This window comes from Sander lucioperca, chromosome 1 (genome assembly GCF_008315115.2).
Source record: "Sander lucioperca isolate FBNREF2018 chromosome 1, SLUC_FBN_1.2, whole genome shotgun sequence".
NCBI lineage: Eukaryota > Metazoa > Chordata > Actinopteri > Perciformes > Percidae > Sander > Sander lucioperca.
Window position 1 is genome coordinate 36689312 of NC_050173.1, and position 19825 is coordinate 36709136.

Genomic DNA, 19825 nt, shown 5'->3' on the forward strand with positions numbered 1-19825 from the left:
AATAAAAGCCAGTCAAAGTCACAAATATGCGACTGATTATATAATTATTTTGGATTCAATTTTAAAGGAAACGCCCTGTTATCAAAAGATAATTCCACTTCAGGGTTATAGTACACGACCCCATGGTGTGACCCATTAAGTATCAAGACATTCTGATGTGTAGTTTCAAAATAAAAGCCAGTCAAAGTCACAAATATGACAATAATTATATAATGATTTGGGATTCAATTTTAAAGGAAACGCCCTGTTATCAAAGGATAATTCCACTTCAGGCTTGTAGTACACGACCCCATGGTGTGACCCATTAAGTATCAAGACATTCTGATGTGTAGTTTCAAAATAAAAGCCAGTCAAAGTCACAAATATGACAATGATTATATAATGATTTTGGATTCAATTTAAAAGGAAACGCCCTGTTATCAAAGGATAATTCCACTTCAGGGTTATAGTACACGACCCCATGGTGTGACCCATTAAGTATCAAGACATTCTGATGTGTAGTTTCAAAATAAAAGCCAGTCAAAGTCACAAATATGCGACTGATTATATAATTATTTTGGATTCAATTTTAAAGGAAACGCCCTGTTATCAAAAGATAATTCCACTTCAGGGTTATAATACTCGACCCCATGGTGTGACCCATTAAGTATCAAGACATTCTGATGTGTAGTTTCAAAATAAAAGCCCGTCAAAGTCTCAAATATGACAATAATTATATAATGATTTTCGATTCAATTTAAAAGGAAACGCCCTGTTATCAAAGGATAATTCCACTTCAGGCTTGTAGTACACGACCCCATGGTGTGACCCATTAAGTATCAAGACATTCTGATGTACAGTTCCATGCGTTTCCTTTTAAATTGAATCCCAAATCATTATATAATTAGTCGCATATTTGAGGCTTTGACGGGCTTTTATTTTGAAACTACACATCAGAATGTCTTGATACTTAATGGGTCACACCATGGGGTCGTGTACTATAACCCTGAAGTGGAATTATCCTTTGATAACAGGGCGTTTCCTTTTAAATTGAATCCCAAATCATTATATAATTATTGTCATATTTGAGGCTTTGACTGGCTTTTATTTTGAAACTACACATCAGAATGTCTTGATACTTAATGGGTCACACCATGGGGTCGTGTACTATAACCCTGAAGTGGAATTATCCTTTGATAACAGGGCGTTTCCTTTTAAATTGAATCCCAAATCATTATATAATATTGTCATATTTGAGGCTTTGACTGGCTTTTATTTTGAAACTACACATCAGAATGTCTTGATACTTAATGGGTCACACCATGGGGTCGTGTACTATAACCCTGAAGTGGAATTATCCTTTGATAACAGGGCGTTTCCTTTAAAATTGAATCCAAAATAATTATATAATTATTGTCATATTTGAGACTTTGACGGCCTTTTATTTTGAAACTACACATCAGAATGTCTTGATACTTAATGGGGCGTGTACTATAACCCTGAAGTGGAATTTATATATTAATCATATATAATTATTCTCATATTTGAATCTTTGGTGGGCTTTTATTTTGAAACTGTACACCAGAATGACTTGAAACTTCCTGGGTGGCAATATGAGGCGGTGTACGTCTAATATTACCCTGAAGTGAAATTAGTGTGTGGAAACAGGGCCTTGTCAGACATTTCCTTTGACGGTATTAGCTTTCAATGACTGTCTCTCGCTATGTATCAGACGAATGCTTTTATTTTGAAATCAGTTCTGAGACGCTATTACCGTAAAGCTATTATAATCACGTACAGCAAAAACACTGGGTCGGCTGTCTTGACTGTCGTTCACGATGTGTCGGCTGGCTTGACCGCAGTCCAGCGGGCCGCCTCCCGGCTTATGGAGCATAATTTTCGGCCGTCTCCCAGCCATCTCCCGGCGTCCTTTCCCTGAGAAAATAACATGACATTTACACGTAAAAAACGAGGAAAACGTCCCCGTGAACACGAATCAATAGATTAAAAATAACGTGACATTTACACGAACTGCTGTGAGACTGAGTTGCCTACTCATACGTTGTCCTACGGATGGGCAATTAATTTTCACAAGGGGCCACATGAGAAACAGGTAAACCTGTTTGAGTCATGATTCACTCAGATCTTTAACAGGTAAACCTGTTTGAGTCATGATTCACTCGGATCTTTAATCCGACTCTTTAAATTAACTCACGAGTCGTGAGTCTCTAGTATTATTAACTCGGATCAGTTGAGTCCTACCACAATTCAATCTAAAATAATAACAACGCCACACACAAACCTCTTGCAACATTAGCTATTTCTAGCCCTAGCCATCTTAGCTGCCAAAAGCTTTATAGCTTACAATTTCGTAGGCAACAATAGCCGCTTTGTGACCGGAGGGATTTTTGCAGTTCCTAGAACATAAAATTCGTAGAACCCTTTTTTTCTCGTGTTCCGACTGGACCAATTTGGGGATTTTTAAGTTCCTCTGGCCACAGTTCATGTAACTCTTTCAGCTCCTACTTCAGGGCAGGGTCTTTTCACTGTTCCCTTTTCAGCATAGGAACCTAGGTCAACGAGGGTCGGGTTTCCGGTACAGACAGACCAACAACGGGACAATTTTAACAATTTTCGCCATCTTATTCATCACTAAATTCACTTCAACGTTTTAGGCGAGAAATAACTGTTTAGATTTTGAATATAGGCAGTCTTGCGAACATTTATGCCGAATTGACAATTTGCTTCAAGGTTTTCGGAGTTGAGAAGCTCCATGAAGTGAGGCGACAGCCAGCAGGCGACAGCCAGCAGGCGCCTGCCCCGGCCTCTAGCTCAACGCTCAGCCAGTCATGCTCAGAGACCCCGATGTAAGCTGGAGGTCTCTCAGACCAGTCTCGTAAATATGAGGCTTTTATTTCGCCGTTGACGGTTCGTTTGTTTAAATATCACAACACATGTCCATCATAAGATTAATGGGAACCTGTGGTTAACTGCCTTTTCGGAGTTAAACTCCACCTCGCTGGCCGGCCGTCTCACACACACACACACACACACACACACACAGTCACACACACACACACACACACACACACACACATAGTCACACACAGTCACACACACACACACACACACACACACACACATACACACACACACACATAGTCACACACAGTCACACACACACACGTCCACAGCGCAGCAGGCACATGGAAGTGAAACAGTTTGGTGAAAACACTGTTGCCTTTAATGCCCTGATGCATAGTAACTTCATGATGACTCTCCAAAAACTGCACAGATTCATAGTAACTGGCAGGATCTCTCTGAGTGACTGTGAGAGGGTTTGACTGAAATGCATGTTTTGTGACATGACAGTATCTGTAGAAGTACTCAGCAAAGCTGTAATTTTCTGTAAACCTTCCAATCATGTGGGAGCCCAGGTTATCTCCCATAATGCCTGCGACAGTACCTCTATATGTCTTATCTTCAAAGGATATGCCTTTTTCCTCCAGCTCACACAAGTTCACTAAAAACCACTGAAAACGTCTTTCTCTATTACAGAGCAGTGCCAACTGTATTTGATCAACAGTTAATTGTTGGTGTGGATGGAAATTTCCCAGAGTGAAGTAAACAGCTAAAATGTTGTGCTTTTGCTTGGCAGATCCAAGAGGATTAGCTACCTCAAAAGCATCTTGAAAAAGCATCACTTTTAAAGACTCTGGGTCTGAAGAAAACATAGCATTAGATTGAATGACATGGCCATCAGTGAAATCACGGAGTGTGCCATCTTCAACCAGAGGTGGGTTAAAACTCTGCTGAGCTGCACTTTCATCTTTTAGCATTGCTTTGAGGCTTTGCAGTATTGGGATATAATGATAGTGCCTCTTCTGACCTCTATCATTGTACCCAACTGAGATTTCAACAGGCTGAACATAGTTAAAGTGTGTCTTGTAATATTGCAGGCTTCAATGGTGCGTATTGTTGCCCTCCAGGAAACATGGTATAAAGGTTCTTCCAGTGGTTGTCCAATAGGCTACAGAGAAATTATTGACCCATACACCAAATTAAAAGGAGTCACTCAGGGGAGAGAATCAGGAGGAATGATAATTTGGTATGAATCTGAATATACTGATTCAATAGAATTAATGAAGAGGTGAATTTTATATCAGCTGATGAAGACATATTCCTGCCCCACATACATTCCATACTGAAGGTTGTCATGACATTGTGTAAAGACATTGTTGTCGTGTTTTTTTAAGTCAACTTTTTTTTAATGTTTCCTCATTCCCCAAACAGAAAAACAACACTTGATAAGGTGTCTGTAAGAAGGAAGGAGGCACAGAGCCAGAAGTATAAGGAAATAGAATTACATACCCATCAGCAGATGAATGTGGGCAGACATGTTCCGGGACTTCCCTACATACGGTAGTTGGAGATCTCAATGGTAAACCCAAAGTTACACCCTTCTGTCAGACAAAGCAGGTGGAGAACTGAATGTTACTTTGCAGCTTCTCTCGCCCCCATTGGACCGAGATCAAATGCTTAGAAAAGTCACCTAACCGCTAAGTGGCAGCAGCCAGAGTCTAAGAGTTCTTGACAGAAACCTGGCTTCATGATGACGAGTTCACGCCTTTCTCCGAACTTCTTCCTCCCCGATGTGTCTTCCTCAGCTCCCCTCGGACCACCAGTAAAGGTGGAGGGCTAGCTGCTGTGTTTAAGTGTGCTTTTCAGTGTCGGGAGATTCCGTTTGACAGCAGCTCCAGCTTTGAGCTGCAGCTGTTTGAGTCAAATTTTCCAATGTCTGTGTTATGTGCGGTGGTGTATCGACCTCCAAAGTTTAATAAGGATTTTATCCAGGACTTTGCAGACTTTGTGGCTGGGATTGCGTTAAAATATGATCACTTTTTAATCGTTGGTGATTTCAATATATATGTGTTGCGAATCCAGACCTATGTCTAAGGATTTTCTTAATCTTATTGATTCTTTTAATTTCACACAGTCTGTCACTGGCCCGACACACAGAAAAGGACATACTTTGGACCTCGTGCTGTCATATGGTTTAGGTGTTGCCATTAGTGAAATATGCGACACATGTATTTCAGATCATCTGCCCGTCTTATTTACTGTGGTTGTCCCCTGCTCAGACGTTTCTACTGTGTACCGCTGTGTACGTGCAATTAACCCTTTAACTGCCTCACAGTTTTATGCTGCTTTTAAAGGCTCAGTGTTGTACAATCTCAAATATTGTAATCTTAATGTTGAGGAACTCACCAACCTATTTGACTGTAATTGTACTGAGATATTGGACTCTGTTGCTCCACTGAGGAAGAAACGCACTAAAGCCCTTTCAGAACCATGGCTGAACGATACTACCCACTCTCTCAGACGTGCCTGCAGAAAAGCTGAGAGAAAGTGGAAAAAGGATTAACTCCAAGCATCATTTGAAATTTTACAGGACACATTACATAAATACCAGGGAGCAGTTAAATCTGCTAAAACTATTTTTTTTTATCTCACCTGGTTGCTAGTAACACCCAGAGGCCTCAGGTTCTTTTTAAAGTGTTTAACTCTATTATCAACCCTTGTGAAACTGACTGTGCTGTGCCATCCACATTGTTGCATGCAAACCCTTGGGGTCTATTTAAAAAAAACATAACATTCTGTTCCATTGTTTTGCAGACAATGTACAAATATATTTACCTGTGAAAAACAATGATAACGACGACCTACATACGGTAGTTGGAGATCTTAATGGTAAACCCAAAGTTACAGCCTTCTGTCAGACAAAGCAGGTGGAGAACTGAATGTTACTTTGCAGCTTCTCTCGCCCCCATTGGACCGAGATCAAATGCTTAGAAAAGTCACCTAACCGCTAAGTGGCAGCAGCCGGAGTCTGAGAGTTCTTGACAGAAACCTGGCTTCATGATGACGAGTTCACGCCTTTCTCCGAACTTCTTCCTCCCCGATGTGTCTTCCTCAGCTCCCCTCGGACCACCAGTAAAGGTGGAGGGTTAGCTGCTGTGTTTAAGTGTGCTTTTCAGTGTCAGGAGATTCCGTTTGACAGCATCTCCAGCTATGAGCAATTCATTCTGCTAAAACTCATTTTTCATCTCACCTGGTTGCTAGTAACACCCAGAGGCCTCAGGTTCTATTATCAACCCTTGTTAAAGTGACTGTGCTGTGCCATCCACATTGTTGTGTGAAATCTTCCTGAAACACTTCATTGATAAAATTGCTGGTCTGAGTTTTTCATCCACTGCTTTTACCAGTGACCCCTCTGTTCCTCCGTTATGCCCAGCTGTCTTCCAGCAGTTTGAGCCAGTTTCATTCCACCTTCTCTACACAGTTAAGCAGCTTCGTCCTGCAAACTGCCTGCTGGACAGTATCCCTGCACGCTTACTCAAAGATGTTTTAACACTGTTGGGTCAAGTATTTTATCCTTGGTTAATACATCTCTCAGCTCAGGGTGTGTTCCAGCTGCTTTTAAACATGCTGTTGTGCAACCACTTTTAAAAAAGAAGAATCTGGATCCTTCAGTTTTCTCTAATTTTAGACCTATTTGTAAACTTCCCTTTCTATCAAAAGTCTTGGAGAGGGTTGTTTTTAATCAATTTCAATCATTTTTAGATGATTTTAGTATTTATGAAAAGTTCCAATCTGGTTTTAAGCCCCGCCACAGTACTGAAACTGCCCTTCTAAAAGTTTATAATGACCTTCTCTTAGCAGTTGACTCAGGAAACTCTGCTGTTTTAGTGCTTTTAGATTTGACTGCTGCCTTTGACAATGTCAACCACTCTATCCTTTTATCCTGACTCAAACAAAGTGTTGGCATTACGGGCATAGCCCTCAAATGGTTTCAATCTTACTTGACAGATAGGAGTTTTGCTGTCCACCTTGGTAATTGCTCTTCATCTCCCTTTTTCTTGGGGGAGGTCCCCCAAGGTTTCATTTTTGGACCCATGCTCTTTTCTCTGTACATGCTGCACTTGGGGTCCATTTTAAAAAAACACAACATTCCGTTCCATTGTTTTGCAGACAATGTACAAATCTATTTACCTGTAAAAAACAATGATAAGGACACACTTCAGTCTTTGCTTAACTGCTTGACAGATCTCAAAATATGGTTGGATCAGAATTGTCTCTGTCTTAATGACAATAAGACTGGAATTGTTGTGTTTGGTCATGCTGAACATTTTAGTGCCTGTGTAGATGCTCTTGGTACTTTAGGTTCCCATATTTGTCCTTTTACCAAGAATCTAGGTGTGATTTTTGACAGTGCTTTTAAATTTGACAAACAGATTAGTTCTGTTATTAAAACCAGTTTCTTCCAGCTGAGACTTTTGGCTAAGGTCAAGCCCTACCTGCTACGCAAAGACTTCGAAAGAGTCATACATGCATTTATTACATCTCGATTAGACTACTGTAACTCTTTATATGTTGGATTGGATCAGTCATCCCTTTGTCAGTTACAGTTAGTCCAGAACGCAGCAGCTCGACTTTTAACCGGGATCAAAAAGCGTGACCACATTACACCAGTGTTGGCCACGCTTCACTGGCTTCCTGTCTGTTTCAGGATTGAGTTTAAAATTGTATTGCTTGTTTTGAAGATTTTGAATGGGTTGTCGCCTTCTTATTTATCAAAGTCCACACACCTGTCAAAGCACTGACGTCTTCCAATTAGATGCTCCTCGATGTACCCAGATCCAGGTTAAAAAATAAAGGTGACAGAGCCTTTGCAGTGACTGCTCCAAACCTCTGGAATAGTTTACCTATTCACATGAGAACATCTTGGACCTTTTAAACATTCAAGTCCTTGCTTAAGACCCACTACTATTCGTTGGCTTTCAATTCAAGTTGAGCTTTGACACCTTGTCCTTTTTTTTTCTTTTTTTTTCTACTGTTGGTTATTTTTTTATTGTGTATTGTGTATTGTTTGTGTATATTATCTTTTTTTTTTTTTTTAGCTTGTTAAGCACTTTGGTCAACTATGGTTGTTTTTAAACGTGCTATATAAATAAAATTGAACTGAACTGAATTGAACTGAAGGGTGGGAGAATAATTGTGGAATTTGTTTCAAAAGAATTAACCCATCAGGTGATGCTGTTTCACGACAGCACTGAACCAACTGGTTCATGGGATGTAACTTTTACTTTAGTTTTCTCTGAAACTCTGAAACGCTTAATACTGGACCAATGTCAAAGACTGTTGTTACCATCAGTCACTTAGACACAAAAACATGGAAAATAATAAAATGTTTTTTGCAAATTTGAGGAAGTTTTTTAGAATTTTGCCATTTCCATCAACATTTTCTAATGGGATACTTTAAAATGCACATACAAATATGTTGATGGAAACATGACTTGTGTCAGATATGTGGACAATTTATTAAAGGGAAAAATCCCACAAATTTGAAAGTACATTTGAGAAGCGTGCATAAGGAGGCTAACCTAGCTTACCTTAACAAGGTAAAGGAGAACGCAAAACCCCTTTGCCAAAAACAGAAGCTAACCCCGGGACAGGGCATGGATGTATGTCAATTTAAACAAAATCAAATGAAAAATGCACTTTTAAAGAATCTGAGTGTGCCATCTTCAACCAGAGGTGGATTAAAGCTCTGCTGAGCTGCACTTTCATCTTTTAGCATTGCTTTGAGGCTCTGCAGTATTGGGATATCATGATAGTGCCTCTTCTGCCCTCTATCATTATACCCAAGTGAGATTTCAACAGGCTGAACATAGTTAAAGTGTGTCTTGTAACATTGCAGCATTCAATGGTGCGTAGTTAAAGGACCATTTGCATGCAAGGCCTCATGCATTGGGCTCTGCTCATGATGTGTTAATGTCTCTGTTTGAACACCATACTGTTCAAGGTCTTGAGATAGTACATCCATTGTGTATTCATTTTGAATATTCTGAAGAATTTTCATTTCATTTGCTATCTCTGTAATTGTGGAGGCTGGGACTAAATACTTTGCCTGCAAACCTAAGTAAAACAAAGCTAGATAATCTGTGTAGGCATCTTGCACTTTATCATTATCAACATCCTTACATTGGTTGTTTATCAGTGTTTTAAGCCCCCAACGTCTCCTTCCAGGCAACGCTGCCTGGAAGGCACTAGGATTAGGCAATGGTTATGGTTAAGGTTATGGTTATGGTTAGGGTTAAGGTTAGGATTAGGTACCTTGAAGTCAACGGTCGCAGCGCTGCCTGGAAGGAGATGTTGGGGGCTTAAAACACCATCAAGCACTTTGGTCTGCATCACTCACATCCATTACATCAGGTCCATTCTCTGGTGCTATCTGAGTGACACCCCACCCTCTGTGATTCCTGGACATATGAGATGAAAAGGATGTCTTTACATTGAAATTCTTATTACATTCATCAAAGGGACAAGTTATAGTTAGACCCTCTAGTATGTGTCCACTTAAGTGAGACATGAGCCCTTTAACATCTGCATATTCTCTGCTGCAATAGTTCAATGAACACTTCAACTGTACAGACACAATCTGGTTCCAAGTTTGTCTGGTCCGCAGATCTGGGTTGTGTTCGTGACATATGAACAGCAAAGCAGTTGAATGAGGAAAACCTTCTTCCGCAATCTTTATGGCCACGTAAAAACAATACATTGCGGACATGTCTATGTGATCTGCAGTGCTTTAGATATTCAGTCAGTGAGACGCATTGAAAGTCACAAACACTACAAGCCAACATAATGGTAATCTAACGTTAATCCTCCCTCCACCAAGCAAATTCAGATTGTTCAAAGAAAAAGAAACGGAAACTGAACTGTTAATACGTTAATATGGTTTGAGTCTAGTAGAGTAGACGAGTAGCTTGCAAGGCTTAACTTAGCTACTGAGCAGCAGTCAGTGCACGAAGCCTCACAAAACGAACATTTTCCGTGTAAATACGTTAACGTTAATAATAAAAAAAACGGTTAACTCACGTTAGTCGGCCCTGTTTTAGCTTGCAATATCTGGTTAGCTAGCTCAATAGTCTGCCCAACCGTGAGATGGGCACAGAGGGCTAACTTTAGCATTTTTAACGTTAGCTAGTCAACTACTGCCAACGGGCCTGTAACCTACGTACTGTTTAGCTGCAGTGGAGAAATAACAGCAGAAAGAGGAAATTTTGTATACTAAAAGACGCTAACTTTGAAAGATTACCACTGTATTTGACTAATTTGGATCTCTGAAGCATGATATCAGCTTCAGATAATCTTTTTGAGTACACTTTCTCTTAAAGATGGGACTGTGTGGCTGGGATTGCATTAAAATATGATCACTCTTTAATCGTTGGTGATTTCAATATACATGTGTGTTGCGAATCCAGACCTATGTCTAAGGATTTTCTTAATCTTATTGATTCTTTTAATTTCACACAGTCTGTCACTGGCCCGACACACAGAAAAGGACATACTTTGGACCTCGTGCTGTCATATGGTTTAGGTGTTGCCATTAGTGAAATATGCGACACATGTATTTCAGATCATCTGCCCGTCTTATTTACTGTGGTTGTCCCCTGCTCAGACGTTTCTACTGTGTACCGCTGTGTACGTGCAATTAACCCTTTAACTGCCTCACAGTTTTATGCTGCTTTTAAAGGCTCAGTGTTGTACAATCTCAAATATTGTAATCTTAATGTTGAGGAACTCACCAACCTATTTGACTGTAATTGTACTGAGATATTGGACTCTGTTGCTCCACTGAGGAAGAAACGCACTAAAGCCCTTTCAGAACCATGGCTGAATGATACTACCCACTCTCTCAGACGTGCCTGCAGAAAAGCTGAGAGAAAGTGGAAAAAGGATTAACTCCAAGCATCATTTGAAATTTTACAGGACACATTACATAAATACCAGGGAGCAGTTAAATCTGCTAAAACTATTTTTTTTATCTCACCTGGTTGCTAGTAACACCCAGAGGCCTCAGGTTCTTTTTAAAGTGTTTAACTCTATTATCAACCCTTGTGAAACTGACTGTGCTGTGCCATCCACGTTGTTGCATGCAAACCCTTGGGGTCTATTTAAAAAAAAACATATCATTCCGTTCCATTGTTTTGCAGACAATGTACAAATATATTTACCTGTGAAAAACAATGATAACGACGACCTACATACGGTAGTTGGAGATCTTAATGGTAAACCCAAAGTTACAGCCTTCTGTCAGACAAAGCAGGTGGAGAACTGAATGTTACTTTGCAGCTTCTCTCGCCCCCATTGGACCGAGATCAAATGCTTAGAAAAGTCACCTAATCGCTAAGTGGCAGCAGCCGGAGTCTGAGAGTTCTTGACAGAAACCTGGCTTCATGATGACGAGTTCACGCCTTTCTCCCAACTTCTTCCTCCCCGATGTGTCTTCCTCAGCTCCCCTCGGACCACCAGTAAAGGTGGAGGGCTAGCTGCTGTGTTTAAGTGTGCTTTTCAGTGTAAAATTGCTGGTCTGAGTTTTTCATCCACTGCTTTTACCAGTGACCCCTCTGTTCCTCCGTTATGCCCAGCTGTCTTCCAGCAGTTTGAGCCAGTTTCATTCCACCTTCTCTACACAGTTAAGCAGCTTCGTCCTGCAAACTGCCTGCTGGACAGTATCCCTGCACGCTTACTCAAAGATGTTTTAACACTGTTGGGTCAAGTATTTTATCCTTGGTTAATACATCTCTCAGCTCAGGGTGTGTTCCAGCTGCTTTTAAACATGGTGTTGTGCAACCACTTTTAAAAAAGAAGAATCTGGATCCTTCAGTTTTCTCTAATTTTAGACCTATTTCTAAACTTCCCTTTCTATCAAAAGTCTTGGAGAGGGTTGTTTTTAATCAATTTCAATCATTTTTAGATGATTTTAGTATTTATGAAAAGTTCCAATCTGGTTTTAAGCCCCGCCACAGTACTGAAACTGCCCTTCTAAAAGTTTATAATGACCTTCTCTTAGCAGTTGACTCAGGAAACTCTGCTGTTTTAGCGCTTTTAGATTTGACTGCTGCCTTTGACAATGTCAACCACTCTATCCTTTTATCCTGACTCAAACAAAGTGTTGGCATTACGGGCATAGCCCTCAAATGGTTTCAATCTTACTTGACAGATAGGAGTTTTGCTGTCCACCTTGATAATTGCTCTTCATCTCCCTTTTTCTTGGGGGAGGTCCCCCAAGGTTCCATTTTGGGACCCATGCTCTTTTCTCTGTACATGCTGCCCTTGGGGTCCATTTTAAAAAAAAACATAACATTCCGTTCCATTGTTTTGCAGACAATGTACAAATCTATTTACCTGTAAAAAACAATGATAAGGACACACTTCAGTCTTTGCTTTACTGCTTGACAGATCTCAAAATATGGTTGGATCAGAATTGTCTCTGTCTTAATGACAATAAGACTGGAATTGTTGTGTTTGGTCATGCTGAACATTTTAGTGCCTGTGTAGATGCTCTTGGTACTTTAGGTTCCCATCTTTGTCCTTTTACCAAGAATATGGGTGTGATTTTTGACAGTGCTTTTAAATTTGACAAACAGATTAGTTCTGTTATTAAAACCAGTTTCTTCCAGCTGAGACTTTTGGCTAAGGTCAAGCCCTACCTGCTACGCAAAGACTTTGAAAGAGTCATACATGCATTTATTACATCTCGATTAGACTACTGTAACTCTTTATATGTTGGATTGGATCAGTCATCCCTTTGTCAGTTACAGTTAGTCCAGAACGCAGCAGCTCGACTTTTAACCGGGATCAAAAAGCGTGACCACATTACACCAGTGTTGGCCACGCTTCACTGGCTTCCTGTCTGTTTCAGGATTGAGTTTAAAATTGTATTGCTTGTTTTTAAGCTTTTGAATGGGTTGTCGCCTTCTTATTTATCAAAGTCCACACACCTGTCAAAGCACTGACGTCTTCCAATCAGATGCTCCTCGATGTACCCAGATCCAGGTTAAAAAATAAAGGTGACTAAGCCTTTGCAGTGGCTGCTCCAAACCTCTGGAATAGTTTACCTATTCACATAAGAACATCTTGGACCTTTTAAACATTCAAGTCCTTGCTTAAGACCCACTACTATTCGTTGGCTTTCAATTCAAGTTGAGCTTTGACACCTTGTCCCTGGAATACAACCAGCAATAGTAAACGGCTATTGCAGTCTGTATTATCATTTTGGACACTGATTTTAATTTTAAATGGAGTACGTCCTCACTGCGCACTAAATCTATGGTTTAATTCTAGCTGGAGGCCTTTGTTTGCATTTCATTCCCTCTCTTTTTTTCTCACCTTCTTTCATGTCGCCTCTCAATTGTCACCTATTGAATATAGGCAGACATGCTATGAAAAAGTTTTTAAAAATGGATAAATTGAAAATGATGTAATCGGTTTTGGGACACAAACATTGCACAACATCAGTCAAATTCATTGTTTGCACTGTGAGCTTAAAACATACAGCAACAGGAAATGTTGGTCCCATCAAGTGGAGTATGTTTGCTCAAAGATATGTCAGCATCTATATTTTTTAAGACGACTTAGAGTTCATGGATTGGACAAAGATACCATGCTACTGTTTTACAAGGCAACCATTGAATCTATTGTTCGTTATGGTATTATGGCTTGGTTCGGTAACCTGTCTGTTAAATTAAAATCACAGCTCCAAAACTTGATAATTGAAAAATAATTGGCCAAATGCCACCAACTCCTCTTCAGGAGCTCTTCGAGGAGGTGGTGAGGAAACAGGGTCTCAAAATCACCAACGACCCAAATCACATCCTGTATAGTGAGTTTGAGCTGATGCCTTCAGGCAGAAGGTACAGGTTACCAAACTGCAGGCTTAAAAGTTACAAATTCTCATTTGTGCCGCTTCAATCAAATTAATTAAGAGATAAGATGTGTGTGTACTGGCTGCAGTGATGTTTATGTGACTGATAGTACTAAATAAGATATGTGGTACTTAACATTATGGTTATAGGATGTGCAATGATAGGGTACTGGTGCAATATTTATATATATATATATATATATATATATATATATATATATATATATATATGCTATGTTAAATTTGATATGGTATTATGCAATTGGGCATTGTGCAATACAGAAGTTATTGAACAAAGCATTTAACATTTAGCAGTTAACGGGAAATGTGCAATCATTATCAAAATTAAGTGCAATACGAGGGGGAGGATGTGTTGTGGGTTCTCTTCTGTTCTTCTGTGAACGTGAGGAAAGGTAGGGGTGTATTGTTTGTGGTTATTAGATGTTCATTGAAGCATTGGATGAGATAATGTATGATTATGTTCTATGTAGGTTAACTGTATGTTTATTGTGTGTTTATGTGCAATGTGTCACCATTTGTTTCTCTCGAATGCCCAAGACAAATTTCTCCTATAGGAGACAATAAAGGCTTATCTTATCTTATCTATACCACCCTTATTATAAACATAACTGCATAATTCATGTTGTGACATTGTGAGCTAAAAATGTTTTTTTTATTGTAACATTTGCCAAGAAAACCACAGTTATACACATAGGCTACACAACCAGCAATACACACACTTTCACTCAGTCAATCACATATGATTCATGTGTTTTGTGTTGAATGGAAATGGGAGGAGCTGAAGAAGCCTATCTTGTAGGGAACAAGTCATGATGAGGCTCTCTGAAGCAGAGAAATGAGGTACAAGACAATCACACCATAGTGCTTTTCACTCTGTCGAAGATCTGTTGGACTTTTACTGCAGGGACACATCCTTCCCTCACAATGGTGATGGTCCCTGTGGAAAGAGTGAGATGGGCTTGAGTTAGAAAGTTCCTGTGAAAACAAAAAAAGAGAGAAAGTATTGGGAATATTTTTGCAATTCACCTTCATCAATCTTCAGGCAGTTAACCACGGTGGAAGCAACAACTTCATTTGAGTCCCCTTGGATCTTGTGTCCCAGTCGACTGCAGCAAAAAGAGTGGTGCCAACATGGTCATAAGCTGGTCCCACTCCTACACAGTATAAATTAAAACTGCGCTGAATACTGATAATTAATATTAATAATCTGGAAAAAGTTGAAAACTGAACCCAGTAACATTTAAACTGAACAGTTTACCTAGTTTGAACAGCCAGTCTCCTTTGCTGACGATGCAGCAGATGCCGCCTGGATACACATTCCTCATAAACTCCTAGAGCAGAGGGCTGAAGGGAGGCTTGGCTGCCACCAGCTGCTCCACGTTAGAGATGCAAATGCAGATGGGCTTCTCTGCTGGTCTGTCCTGGACGAGGTCACAGATAACAGGTTGATGAAGACAAAATGTTGAAATTGGATAAAATGATCTGTGATATATCAAACTTCCAAATGATACAAACTACCAGTATGTTTTTCATTCTTACTTTAATATTGTATATTTTCTCTATAGCTTGAGGATTCTTGCAGGAGGCAGCCAGGGCATACACAGTGTCTGTGGGAATACCACACACTCCTCCTTCTTTCAGTAGGCCAGCGATCTTCAGGAGACCACTGGTGAGTCGGGAATTAGCCACAGGACAGGGAACCTCCGGAGCAGATTCCTGCTTCACTTTCTCCTGAGACAGGCGACAGAGGGAGGGACATTTAAAAAAAAAAAATGAACAGGATCAAATATGACAGACCACTGTAGAATTAGCAGAAGAATGCAAAAGGAGTGTTTTAATTGGTTACCTTTCTTAAGGGAGGGCCCATAGGTAGCAGTCTTTGTGAGAAGATACAGTTCACCAGTGACGCCAGAGCTCCATATATACAAATTGTTGAAAGTAGTTCAAGCATGGCAACTGTAAAGAAAATGTCAGAATGTTTCAATATATCAAGTTTTTACTGATATGATTTTCATTTTCGTTTATTTCTATTTTAAAACATAAATGTGATCAGAATGAGGCTTTGTCCATACTTACTTTCAAGCTCATAAGGCAGTCGCTGCAGAGTGGAAAGCAGGAAACAGACCAGAACAACCTCCATGACTGCTGTTAGAAACAGCAAAACCAGGTTCCTGTCAGCAGCTGACATAGACAAAGGAAGGATCAAAACAAGCTCAAAAACAAACTAATTAATTAAGTCTTCTATTAAAAGATCCTGTTGACCTTACCAATCAGCATAAGGAAAGCATTAATGACCAAGAGAGCAATGGCTCCAGCTGTAAAACCGTAAGCTTCCTCTGTGAAAAGCTGAAGGATGTCACCTAGAAAAAAAAACTTGGGATCAGAATTTTGTGTAAATCAGTGAGAACATGTCTTCATTTTAATACATGTTTGTATAAACGTTTGTATGTACAAAGGTAGGATTCATCCTGGATGAACTTGAATGAAGAGCTGAGAGAGCTGCAACCCCATTTGAAAGGTAGAACAGGGCGTCTGAACCCTGGTCAGTTTGAGGTAGGGGCTCTGGGTCCCCCTGCTCGGCACTGCAGCACTTCAAAGCCTTCTTCAACTGGTCAGAGGCGATGGGCTGTGGTCCTACAGGGATTAGAGACTTCTCTGCTATGGCGTTGATGAGACGCGAGAAAGTGCCATACAGGGAGGCTGTGGTGAACAGGGAGCAGGCTACACCAAAGAAGATGTAGTATCCCTGGAGAGGAATCTGGGGGATTGTTGAGAGTGTAAGCAGGAGAAACAACATGTTGTGGATCAGCTCTAGGACATCTGTGTTCAGGCTTCCCACACAGAGCACCATGCCTGCCATCACAAAGAACCAATTTCCCACCATTGTTACCCTACCTGAGGCCACATTAATGTCCTCTGCAACCAGAGCAGATACCACAAATTCATCCCAAGCTTTGATCAGCCAATATGTGGCATGAAGACCAAACTTAGTGGTGTGGTAGCAGTCTTGGCGCAGATGGGCATAGTAGCTGGAGAACAGCTGGGCAACTGTGATGACTTCATGTACCCAAAGCTGTAGAAAGCAAAGATGAAGGAGGCAACAGTGTCACAGAAGAAACCCAAGGCCATGGGCTCTGCATATTTTGTGTTTTTCTTCTTCTCCTGGCCAATGCTCTGGGCGCTTGCTGAGCAGAAGAACATTAAAAAGGGGGGTACCGAAGCCTTTGAGGACTAGACGTTGAGTCAGACCTTTTACGAGCAGTGCAGCTGAACCATAGATGGCAAAAATCAGAATGAGCAACTCCAGAACCCCAGAGAGCACGAGAGCCCAGGAGCTCGCTACCAGACCCACTGCTTCAAAAACTAAGGTGGCTGTGATGGCCCCAAAAACAAAAGGCATGATGTAATTGACCATGGCAGAGCAGAAGGCTAGGAGAAAGGACAGAAGGATATAAGGGACCAGACCAGCGATTGCTGACTCTTTTATGGACAGCAAAAAATGGCTAACTGGAATCTCTGTGGTGGCATTCAGAGACATATTGCTCATCATGTTTGTGGACAGGGACACATTGTTCATCATCTGATGTGGCATTGATGCTATTGCAGGAATTTCAGCTAAGGCACCAAAGTAGATTCGGGTGGCACCATAACTGCCCCAAAGAGCAGCATAGCCAATGAACGCAGTGCCACTCAGATGATCGTATCTTCTAAAGGAAATCAGTCCAGCCACCAGTTGGCATATACCACCAATCAAAATGAGATGAACACCTATAAAAAACAAAACATGGAATTGAAATTACTAAGATATTTTTATATTATTTTTTTATAATATAATTTTCGCCGATTTACTAAAAGGTTTACCTGCAAGTATGTTTTCCACCCCGACTGGTGCATTGCCAGTGTGTGTTGTATTGAAGTTCTGTAGCAGTACGAGGAATGCACTTATCCCATTGGATAACATGCCTAACACTCCTGGTTCACCATAGAAACTGGCTGGAAACCCATCTGATGTTGCCATCCTGTCTTTGTTGTCAAGCTGCAGTTTCACTGAAACAGTGAAACAAATGACACAGACAACATATCCATGAATGTACGTACGTTTTCCATTAAGTAAGTATAATGTGCAATATCAAATGCAGAAATCACCCCCAAAATCTAAGAATACAACAGTATCACCGAATAGTATCACTGTGTTGCTCAAATATGGATGCAAACTAAAATCACAGAGAGAGAGAGAGGTCACTGTTGTGTGTGGTCGGAAAGTACAACATGGCTGTTTGCACAGCATTTTACTTTTTTTTTAAAGACTAAAAGCTAATTACATAAAAAAAAAAATATATATATATATATATACATTTTATATATATATATATATACTGAGTACTCAGGGCCCTTATGTGAGGAGGGCCCAAAAATATGCTTAAATAAATAGCTGTGGATGCACTGATGAACTGTTGAGTTGTTCTGAAGCAGGGATAAACGTTTGTCATAAATAAGGCCTCCCTGTGTGTAGGAGGAGTTCATGAAAATTCCCCACAGTCTGCAACCTGAGCGGTGACATCACTTCTCTTCACCTTAGATAGTAAAGTTCCACTCCTTCCTCCTCCTCTTCTGAGGATTGTGATGCTGGTCAAGACGATGATGATGGTGGTCAACGTGAAAATTTAAATTTAATCTGATAAGGTTTTGTTTAGGATATGCCTCTGTTGCCAGCCCTGCCCTGTTCCTCCCAGGCCAGTGTCATAGCCCTGGACTATATAAGCAGGTCTCAATCCAAAAAGCACCACCGTCCTTTCAACAACCTGTTAACTGCAAACCTACTGCATCTGAGAGAAAGAAAAAAGAAGAGCAACAACTGACTGAAGCTATGATCTCCAAATTACAGGTAAAGATATAAAATATTTTTACAGGACTATTTCTGATTAATAGGGATCTACTGTAATTATGAATTTTGTTCAGCCTAAGTAAGTCAAATACATTGCTAGGTATGCCTAAAACTGTTCAACTTTATCCAGTCTAGGATTTAATACAAAATTCTAAAATCACAATATAGTTTTAACGATGTAGGTGTTTTTTTAGAAGATGGTAGGGGAGAATTTAACAGAGATCTTCTTAAATGTTGCACAGATTACACATACTGTACCACACCTGTAACAGTATACAATAGCTCTTTTAAAGGGGCACACAGGCTCAGTTTTCACTTAAGTGATGCAAATATCCACTAAAGGGTTCATTTAATTAGATCTGAGTCTGACAAAGAAAAGGCAGAAAATCTGTCTGTGTGTTTAGGATCTGTAATGAATCTGTAAGAAAATAACACATAATTATAATAAAATTAAGTCACACTTAGTGGTTTACAGGTGCCAGTAAAGATATTCTGTACTCTGTCCTACAGAAAACCATTAGACCAGTGTGGGCTGTTAGAGGACTGCATAAATCTGCAGTGGAAGGTAAACTTAACTCTGTTCTTTTGTTCTACTACAAGAAGACATTTCTCTATGGTGCAGCCATTCCAAACAGCATTTTTACTTTTAGACAACTAAAACTAAACATTTCTCTTTTATCTACTTCTTATCTCATTCTTTATTTGTGCAAACACCATTTTTTGCTCCTTCCCCCTGCAGTCTTGAAGCGCCCGGCCCCTGAGGACACAGTCACAGCCAGCTTTGGGAAGTTCATCAGTGAAGTAAAGCCCCAGCACTTGTCCTCTGTGGTGCTCCACCGCAGCAAAAGGATGGTGCTGGACAGCATTGGAGTTGGTGTGATTGGCAGCACAACAGATGTGTTTGAGCTGGCTCTGCAGCACTGCCAGGTGAGGAAGATGGGAAAGAAATAATTTTAAGGTCTTATCTGATATGAAGCAGTAAGACAGATGAAATAAATTGCTTGACCTTATACAAACAGTAGTTGTAAGTCAGCTATGTGAGTCCAAAAAAAAAATCCCAGGTTATTATTATGCTCAATTGCATCTTGGAACAGGCAGGGTTTTAATGTCTGGTGACCTTTTTCTCCAAGTTTCTGTGTTTGACATATGACTTACAAAGAAACGTA

General features: G+C 40.2%; 2 protein-coding genes across 2 annotated transcripts in view; one reads left to right on the plus strand and one right to left on the minus strand.

The window, feature by feature from the left end:
- Positions 1-14925: 14925 nt before the first annotated feature.
- Positions 14926-15944, minus strand: LOC118494594 (yrdC domain-containing protein, mitochondrial-like). Its single transcript, XM_035998907.1, has 4 exons — positions 15851-15944; positions 15621-15730; positions 15314-15505; positions 14926-15195 (listed from the first exon to the last, which is right to left on the minus strand). Exons 1-4 carry the CDS (start codon positions 15912-15914, stop codon positions 15106-15108), a joined length of 456 nt encoding a protein of 151 aa, XP_035854800.1. The 5' UTR covers positions 15915-15944; the 3' UTR covers positions 14926-15105.
- A 2633-nt stretch (positions 15945-18577) lies between these two features.
- The window catches only part of LOC116064279 (cis-aconitate decarboxylase-like), a 7310-nt gene continuing 6062 nt past the window's right edge, over positions 18578-19825 (plus strand). Inside the window, exons 1-3 of the mRNA XM_031319365.2 lie at positions 18578-18659; positions 19170-19224; positions 19399-19586. Coding sequence (XP_031175225.1) covers positions 18642-18659; positions 19170-19224; positions 19399-19586 — 261 coding nt within the window. The 5' untranslated portion in view covers positions 18578-18641. The remainder of the gene's footprint in view (positions 18660-19169; positions 19225-19398; positions 19587-19825) is intronic.

What these genes read in the sequence shown, in the direction of transcription:
- LOC118494594 (XM_035998907.1), bottom strand. Translation starts at nt 15,914, where the DNA reads ATGGAGGTTGTTCTGGTCTGTTTCCTGCTTTCCACTCTGCAGCGACTG. An exon ending in TGGGCCCTCCCTTAAGAAAG is followed by an intron (nt 15,506 to 15,620) that starts GTAACCAATTAA and finishes CGCCTGTCTCAG; the next exon opens with GAGAAAGTGAAGCAGGAATC. An exon ending in AGAAAATATACAATATTAAA is followed by an intron (nt 15,196 to 15,313) that starts GTAAGAATGAAA and finishes GACCTCGTCCAG; the next exon opens with GACAGACCAGCAGAGAAGCC.